The sequence below is a fragment of the Carcharhinus amblyrhynchos genome, chromosome 11 (assembly GCF_965287045.1).
Source record: "Carcharhinus amblyrhynchos chromosome 11, sCarAmb.v2.hapA, whole genome shotgun sequence".
NCBI lineage: Eukaryota > Metazoa > Chordata > Chondrichthyes > Carcharhiniformes > Carcharhinidae > Carcharhinus > Carcharhinus amblyrhynchos.
In genome coordinates, this window is record NC_137334.1 from 38,360,417 (window position 1) to 38,370,007 (window position 9,591).

The window sequence follows — 9,591 nt, forward strand, 5'->3', positions numbered from 1 at the left end:
GTCATGTGCATGCTATCTGTTGGAGTGACTACCAATGTATCATTTCAAAGCTAAACATCAAGGTCCACCCTTCTAGATGCCCAAGGAATGAAGGTCCAGAAGCATCTCAAGGCTCAAACAGACAGTCATGGAGAAGTGTCAGAGAAAGTTGAGAGCTGCCTGTTATGGACAAGAGGGGCCTGTTATGAACAGTACTCACTACTTGTCCATGAATAGAAAGCTGCTTTGATGTGTTTCCCTCTTTAGGGTGGTATATTTCCCCAACCCCTTGGTTTTTTTTTCTGAACGCGCTCAAATTGTTTATTAGTGACCCCACAACAAACTTGAGGAAGGATGAATTATTTACACACACTGAAAATATGGGAGGAGGGCCTGCAACATCACCTCCACACTCAGACAGTAAAGAGAGGGCAAAAGAAACTGTACAGAGACCACAGAGAAAATAAATATTGGTTTACATGGATTCCAGAGTCCTGAATCCAAGCCCAATGAGATATTCCTTCTAAGAGATTGACAGGCTGAAAGCCAACACTATATAATTTACTTTTTTGGTGCTGTTGACTTCATAAGATGAAAGAGGCATGCGGAGATGTGTCAGTCCTGTAGACAATAGTAAAGAATGTCAAACAGAAGCAGTGCACATGGAGTAGGGGTGAGTTCACCCTAAACTTTTCAACCAGGGTCATTACTGCTACCGACATGAAAATTTCCTGCAAGGTTTTTGACACACTAAATAACATTAAAACATGTTAAATACATATTAAACCCTCCTCTTTCAAGACCAACAGCAGAGCAGAATTGATCGCAGCAAAGGAACAAATGTCCAGCCTATCCTCTCAGGAAGGGAATAAAGGAGAGACTGTTACTGAAGTTTACATGAAGTTAACAATGTTAACATTTAGCTTTTTGCTATCCATCTCCAGTGTAATATCCATATTTTCATAAACAAAGTTTGTCTTAATTTAAACTGTTACTTTCAGGAGAGACGGAACATTTTGAGGATTCAGAAGACTCAATGAATAGCAAAGGTATACTGGAGAAAAAAACTGCTTTTATACACAACTAGCTCAGAAAAGATTCCGAGGATACAGCTCGTCATGGATACTGAGGTGATGAATGCATTTATTTGTCATATACACTTCAGATACAACTGAACAAATGAAGCCTGGGTCTCAATCATAAGCCAAAGATTTTATTCACACAGATATCCTTATTCCCTTCAGTCAAAAGGCTGAAATATATAACTCCTTGCAGTGATGAATTTAAATCCTAATAGTTGGAGTATTTCAGTGCTTTGCTCCCAATTGAACTGTAAGCTTGAATTTCAAGCCATGATTTAATGTGGTGAGTGTTGCCATTCCTCTGACTTCTCAAGTTGAGCTGCTCTCCGATGGGAAACTATTACATCCAGTTCAGCCTGTTTAAGCTGTGCATGACATTGCATGTGTGGCACAGCAGTTAGCACTGCTGGCTCAGAGCGCCAAGGACCAACATTTGATTCCAGGCTTGGGTCACTATAGAATCATAGAACCCTATAGTGCAGAAAGAGGCCCTTCTGCCCATCGAGTCTGCACTGACCACAATCCCACCCAGGCCCTACCCCCATATCCCTACATATTTTATCTATTAATCCTTCTAACCTATGCATCTCAAGACACTAAGGGACAATTTTTTATCATGGCCAACCAACCTAACCCGCACATCTTTGGACTGTGGGAGGAAACTGGAGTACCCGGAGGAAACCCACGCAAACACAAGGAGAATGTGCAAACTCCACACAGTGACCTGAGCTGGGAATTGAACACAGGTCCCTGGAGCTGTGATGCAGCAGTGCTAACCACTGTGCTACCATGCTGCTCCTATCTGTGTGGAGTTTGCACATTCTCCCCATGTCTGTGTGGGTTTCCTCTGGATGCTCTGGCTTCCTCCCACAGCCCAAATGACATGCTGGTTAGGTGCATTGGCCATGCTAAATTCTCCCTCAGTGTATCCAAATAGGTGCCGGACTGTGGTGACTAGGGGATTTTCACAGTAACTTCATTGCAATGTTAATGTAAACCTACTTGTGACACTAACAAACAAATACAAATAAATAATGGATGCTGATCATCAAGAGAACTGGCTAGACCGCACTAACCTTCAACTTGGATGCTGCTAAGTTTAGGAATATAGAAAAACATGGGGAAGAAAGAAAGTTCCTACAACTGAAAATAGCCAAAAAGGCTAATGAAGTACTAGTCTTGCTATCTACAAGATTGGAAGACATGTTTCAGTTAATCAAAGCCCTGGTTAGAGTACGTCTTACAAAGGATATATTGACTTACCCCAGTCCAGTGCCGACATCTCCACACCTTGGAGTGAGTGCAGGATATAAGTTGTTAAAATGAACATTAATACATACGCTTACATACGCAAAATACTAAAGATGCTGGAAATCCAAAACAAAAGCAGAAAATGCTGGAAATACTCATAAGGCCAGACAGCATCTGTGGAGGTAGAAATAGAGTTGTTATTTTGGGGTGATGAGCAACCCAAAATATCAATTTTGTTGTCCTCCACAGTTACTGTCTGGCGTGCTGAGTTTTTCCAATATTTTCTATTTTAATAAAGTCAACAGATAAGTTAGGAAGAAAGAAACTATTTCCACTGGTCGAGAAGCCTGGGACAATGGAGTATGGTCTAAAAATCAGAGACAGACATTTTCAGCAGTAAAATTAGAAAATACTTCAAACATTACAAGTGGCCAAATTTTGGAATACTCTTTCCCTAAACAGTAATTAATGCTAATTTTGAAATAATGATCATTTAAAAACTGAGATTGGTAGATTTTTATCAGCCAAAGGCATTAAAGGATATGAGGCAAATGCAGGTAGATAGAATTAAGTTGCATATCAACAGATCTAATTGAATGGTACAGAAGTCTTGAGGGGTTAAATGGTTAATTTCCTATTCCTGTAACTTAGCGACAAATCTGTTTTGCTAGTGGATTCATGCCCTTTTGTAAATCTGTTGTTCCATGTGTAACTTGATAATGTAGTCTGTATTAGTTTAAACACAGAGCTATTACAAACTTAAACACTCTCATGCTTTTGCATTGAGTACATTTGAAAAGTGCCCACCATCAATCAATATATTGTCAAAAGCGAGCCAATATCAGCTGAGTTCAGTGAACATTTATTAAGCGGTAATGTAGATGTTCCTTGTGATTAGGTAAATGAAACATATGATTATCCCCACTGTATATTATTTTAGCATAACAGGTATGGAAATGTTTTGTTGAACTTAAATGAGACTTTTTGAGATAGTGAAGTATCATCCCAAAAGATTTTGATCATCGAGAGCTAATCACAGAACAATAAATATTGCCATCAGTAATGTTCAAAAATGTGGAGATAGTAAAACATGCCTTTTTGCTCCTTTAGACTGATAGACTGTGGCATGGTGCTGGAAAGATTAGAAATTGATTACTGCACCTTTACTAAGCATCCCTCCAAAACTGCTAGTGCATTACTTCAAGCAACATGAACATGAATGCATGGCACTTCTCTTCTTCAAAGTTAAGACCTGGAGATATGGCTTGTTTTTTATTTCTCTGAACTGTTTGATCTAATAATTTCCTCTGTAATAACTTTGCCATTTGACGAACCATCAGGCTGTAGGTTTTTTGGGCCGCACTTGTATTCCTGGGAGAAATGCTTTTGATAATGGTACTTTTATAACCTAAAAAAGTTCAGCTCAACAAAGCTTAAGATTTCAGTAGCGCGGCTAATCTCCCCATCATTGCATCTCCTTGACTATAACAGTAAACAATATACGAACAGCACTGTGACAGCAGACAAGAAAGTTTGTAGCCTCAGGAAACACAACAAATCTTTAGGTTTTAATGTACTATCAATTTTATTCAGACAAAATTGTTACACCCTCAGTTTTGGAATGAAACATTGGAAACTCTGTGCATTAGAGTTACACTGGTATCAAGATTCATTTGCCTGGTTACTTATTGGTGTCAGCACAACATAAAGGCAGCCACAGTATTACATTGAGACTGTTTTATTTTTATTTATCTCCCTGCTTCTAGGCAATTGGGCGCCAATATTGTAAAATGACATCTAGATGGACAGATTCAAAATTCACAGATCAATAGTGGTACCAAGATCTTCACCACAAAGTTATGTCGGCATTAATCAGAGCCACGTCTCATACAAGTGGAACTTCACCTTGTATGTTTCATGGATTTATAAATACTTTTGATGTTATATCAATGAATCATGGAGACCTTTATGGTAAAATTATTAATAAAAAATAAAGGAACTTTACGTTTACTAAATAATTTTTTAATGCTGTTTGTGCTGAAGTGTGTGCCCAGTTTTGCTGTTATGACCATTTAAGATGTGCACCTGGCATGGTATCTGTTGAATTCTAATCTACTGTGAGTAGGCAGCAGTTAGCATTTTGCTAATTTCAGCTACATGCTATAGCTCTGAAAAGATCAGATCTGACCATTTACACTTACATTTGTACTGAAGTGTCATTTGCCGCGTTTAGATTCTTTGAAAATGAGAAGAAGGCCTTTTTTTTATGCAGAGACATTTTGTGTGTGAGGGAGTTCACCTCACTCATCCATTGTACTTTAGTAGACAAGACCGAAGAAAACTGTGTAAGCAGTGTTCACATGCTTTTCTGGGGTTTCCATGACCCTTTCAGTGAAGATGTGGTGAACAAGCAAGAGTCTCCACCCCAATTCAAGACCATTATTTAGAATTTAGTTCACTCCTAAAAGCAGAATGTTGCCCACTTATATTAACAATATGTTTTAATTTCTAATATTGAATATTATAATTTTAGAAATATTATGAAAGACATATGAGTGACATACAGAGAGTGAATTCTAAACATTTTCCTGATAAACTAATAAGTATGAATTATAGTCATTGAGTGGATTTATTATTATTTCAAATAACTTTATTTGAAATGTTTGCGCTTAATATCCTCAAACAAGTTGTTCAGAATTGAATTTTGTGATCAGCTGTGAAGTGACAGCGCCCAAAGAAAGCTCCTCATAAGGCTAGCCCTCTTTCTGGTGCAGATTACACATTTCCCTATGTTAATTTGATCTCTGGCATACAACAGCAGTGATGTTATCAAGCATGTTAAGCAGCCTTTCATTCGGTTTCTTTTATTTGTTTCTGGAATGAGAGGGCCTGTGTTTATTGTCCATCTCTAGTTTCCCTTGAGACGATTGAGGTGAACTGCTATGGTGGACATACACCCACAGTGTTGTTAGGGAGGGAGTTCCAGGGTTTTGACCATTTGCTTCCTATCTGCTAATCAGCTTTCTATCCATCTCTAGACAGTATCTGTAATCCCATGTGCTTTAACTTTACATACTACTGCATTATATGAGATCTTGTGAAAAGCCTTCTGAAAGTCTAAATAAATCACATCCATTAGTTCTCCTCGGTCAAGTCTCCTCAAAATATTCCAGTAGATTTTTCAAGCATGATTTCCCTTTTGTAAATCCACGCTGACTTTGTCTGATTATACCACTGCCTTCCAAATGCTGACAAAATCCTTTATAATAGACTCTAGCAACTTTCCCAGCACCGACGTTAGGCTCACTAGTGTTTTCTCCCTACCTCCCTTGTTGAATATTGGGCTTATGTTAGCCACTCTCCAATCTGTAGGAACTATTCCAGAGTCCAAAGAATTTTGGCAAATAACCACCAGTGGAAGTATTATTTCCAGGGCCGCTTCCTTAAGTACTCTGGGTGAAGATTATCAGGAGGTGGAGGTTTATCCACCTTCAATCCCATCAGTTGACCTAAAACCATTTCTCTACTAATGCTGATTTCCTTTAGCTCCTCACTAAAACATGTTTCTCTCAGCACTTCTGGTACATTATTTATATCTTCCTTTGTGAAGACTGAAGCAAAGTACACATTTAATTCCTCAGCCGTTTCTTTATTCCCCATTATGAATTCTCCCGTTTCTGACTGCAAAAGGGCGTATATTCATTTTTGTCAATCTTATTCTCTTTACATATTTATCAAAATTTTTGAAGTCAGTTTTTATGTTTTACTTTCATAATCTATTTTTCCCTTCTTAATCAAGACCTTAGTTTCCCCTTTGCTGAATTTTAAACTCCTCCCAATCATAAGAACATAAGAACATAAGAAATAGGAGCAGGAGTAGGCCATCTGGCCCTTCGAGCCTGCCCCACCATTCAATAAGATCATGGCTGATCTGTCGTGGCTCAGTTCCACATTCCCGCCCTCTCCCCATAACCCTTAATCCCCTCTGTTCTGAGGTCTATTGTTTTTTCTTGCCAATGTGTATCCTTCTTCCTTGAATCTGATATGATCTGTAATCTCCCTTGTAAACCATAGCTTAGCCACAATTCCCTTACAACTCCTGTGCCAAATAGGAATAAACAACTTCAGGAGTTCACTTATTTGTTCTTTAAATGCCTGACATTGCCTGTCCACTGTCTTTTCTTTCAGTAATGTTTCCCGATCCATCATGGCCAATTCATGCCTCATAACATTATAGTTACCTTTATTGAGATTCAACTATATCATTATCCACCTTGACAAAGAATTCTACCATATTATGGTCACTCATCCCCAAGGGTTTTCTCATAACTGGATTGCCAACTAATGCTTTCTCATTGCACAACACTCAGTCTCAGATGGTCTGCTCCCTTGTTGGTTCCTCAACATATTGCTCCAGAAAATCATCCCATGTGCACTCCAGAAATTCCTCCTCTATCGTACTGTGATAACTCTCCCAATCTATATGCACGTTAAAATCGCCCATAATCACAGATGTTCCTTTAACACATGCATCTCCGATTTCTTGTCTAATGCTTTCTCCAACATTTCCATTACAGTTTGGTGGTCTGTATATCACCCCCACCAATGTTTTTTGCTCCTTGTTGTTTCTTAACTTGACCCATACAGATTCCATATCATCTATGCTAATATCCTTCCTCAATATTGTGTCAATATCATCTTTAGTCAACAATGCAACTCCACCATCTTTTCCTTAACACCTGTCCTTCCTAAACACTGAATAGCCCTCAATGTTTAGTACCCATTCTTGCTCAGCTTGGAGCCACATCTCCATAGTGCCAGCTATATCACATCCCTTTACATCTATTTGTGCACCTAATTCATCTTCCTTTGTACTAGGTATGACTTAAAGCAATGACAGAGCTTTTTTTGCTTGATTCCACTCCTTAAAGACATAGGCTCAGATTTTTCTCCCTCTTTGTGGTGTGTTTGGTCGCAGTGGGAGGTGACTCACTGGTAGTGGGGTCTTATCACCCCACCATTGTCAACAGGATTTCCCATTGAACACACCCCACACTGCTGAGAAACCCACCATGGGGCTGCACTGTTGGCAGTTCCATAAGACCCCACTGATCTAAATGGCAACAAGATTTTGGCAACAAATCAGATAATTCAACAAGCCACAAACTTTGTTTTTGGGTCTTACAGTGCCATTCAAAATAGAAGTTAATATCAATTCAAGTGATTTCTAAATATTTCAATCTCTGGGAACTTCTTTGGAGAAATAAAGTGATTTTCAGATTTAATTGCACATGTACAAATGCCAGATTGTTGTCAGTCAATGTCACAGTTGTAACAACAGTGAATTCTGACCATTTCCCTGTCATTAAAATGGCAAAATCCAGGCCACTCTCAAGATGGACCTAGAGAAGAGTGAGTTACACTGAAACTGCCCATTTTCCCACAGTAACTTCAGCGGAACTTTGCAAACTTCAGAGAAAACTGAACGATTTCTCCGGGCTATCTGCTAATCTGAATTTGGAAGGAGCTCTGTGGAATTCCCAATCATATATATTATAGATTAAATGTACTAAAGCATTTAAGACTTGTTTAACACATTAGAAGGAAGGTCTGTTTTTAGATCTGATATAAACGCACAAAATTGGCATCTGTTGGGGTTTCTTGAACATGTTGACAAAAGTTAGTAATAAAGAGGGGTACCAGATTGAGATTAAATACAGGAATAGACAATTTAAAATAGTTTAGATGAGACCTTTGTACAGACATAAGTCACTCATTTTGCATTTGGTATAACCTAATGCTAAGGGATACAAATCGAGCCATTTTAAAAAAGTTTGGCCATAAGAATTTGTCAGTCTGGAAAGAATTAATTGCTGAATTATAATTAAATTATTATGCCACATCATTTATTCTTATGATTTGTCAGGTAATCTGAGTAGTCTAATAGTGTTTATTTATTCATACATTTGTTATATTTATTTAAGTGACATCAGTAAACTGCTTTGCCTGATCCATGGTGGTAGAAATATTTGGTCGTCATCAACCATGGAGGAATCTTTTTCATTGAGTTCAAGTGTAAAATAGTCAAACTGACTGAATTCGACAGTAAAAGACTTTAGTGAAGTAAGAGCAGTTTGAATTCAATGCTAAGTCAAACTCATTGAGATGTTTGTATAAAATGCTTGTAAGAAAGATAGTTAGTAATTTCCAATTAGGAAGCTTTTATTTTTTATTGCTTAATAAAATGGAACTACTACTTTATTCTCGATCAAACACCACAAAAACAGTGATTTTCCACTGTGCTCAGCTGAAATTACATCGTCCAATCCTCTTAACTGTCTGAGATTTCACATGATTAATAACCTTTAATAGTAAAATACCAGTCAGTGACCAGCACCATAGAGTCAAACTCTTTGAGGGAATTAACCCTCTCCCCAACTTCAGGAGAGGAAATGAGCGGAGAAGTTGGCAGAAATTGGATGAAAAAAGCTAGAATAGAAAATTAGGAGGAGTGTAAGCTGCAAGTATTGTTCAAGATTGAATTAAGTCAAAGAAATGAAGTGGAATTGCTTTTGTATTTAGACTCTGTGGTGAATGTTTTTCTGTGTATATGCATTAATTCAATATTCTCTGTAATTGTGCTTTGTCTCTTGGGCTGCAATCACTGTACAGAATATAAATAATTGTACCTGAGTAAATAAATAGCAAACTTGGACTTTCTGTATTGTTTATTACTCATATGCAACAAGAAAACCATTTTTTCTCTTGGAAATGGTGATTAAAGCCATTTGGAAAAGAAAATTAAATAAAATGACAATAACTTCTTAGCATTTCTATTGGTTTGTACATTGAAAAATAGTTTAAACTTTCTCCATTCCCCAAATGAGCCAATCACTGTCTGGACCCTATCCATAACCCATGCACTAACTTTGGCATTGATGTCATTCTTAACTAACGAAAGATCCTTTTGGAGTTTGTTTCATCAGCTTCAACCCATAATGATTTTCTTCCGCAGCAGTCTTTGTGGGTCCGTAAGCTTAAATTTAAATGATGTCCCTGGGTTTTGCCTTGAGGCATATAAGTATGACCCTATTGCAGATTGGTTCATATATAATTAGGGCTTCAGCCATACTACTACTCCATGCATCTCCTCCAGACCAAACTATGGTGTGTCCTTTCAATGTTTTCAAGTGATCTTGACTTTCCCAAAGTGCTTCTGCCAGCTCATATTATCCACACCAGTTCTCTGCATTTCTCTTGTAAGCAACTGTACTTGGCC

At 37.9% G+C, this 9,591-nt stretch overlaps 1 protein-coding gene across 7 annotated transcripts in view; it reads left to right on the plus strand.

Moving 5' to 3' along the window:
- The window catches only part of pde1a (phosphodiesterase 1A, calmodulin-dependent), a 555,040-nt gene extending 545,901 nt beyond the window's left edge, over positions 1–9,139 (plus strand). For 6 of the 7 annotated variants that reach the window (XM_080198871.1, XM_080198877.1, XM_080198874.1 and 3 more), the window contains 2 exons: positions 981–1,109; positions 3,423–9,139. In XM_080198871.1, the coding sequence (XP_080054997.1) occupies positions 981–1,066 (86 nt within the window). In that variant the 3' untranslated portion in view covers positions 1,067–1,109; positions 3,423–9,139. The remainder of the gene's footprint in view (positions 1–980; positions 1,110–3,422) is intronic. The other variant, XM_080198872.1, reaches the window with a different exon arrangement.
- The last annotated feature ends 452 nt before the right edge of the window (positions 9,140–9,591 follow it).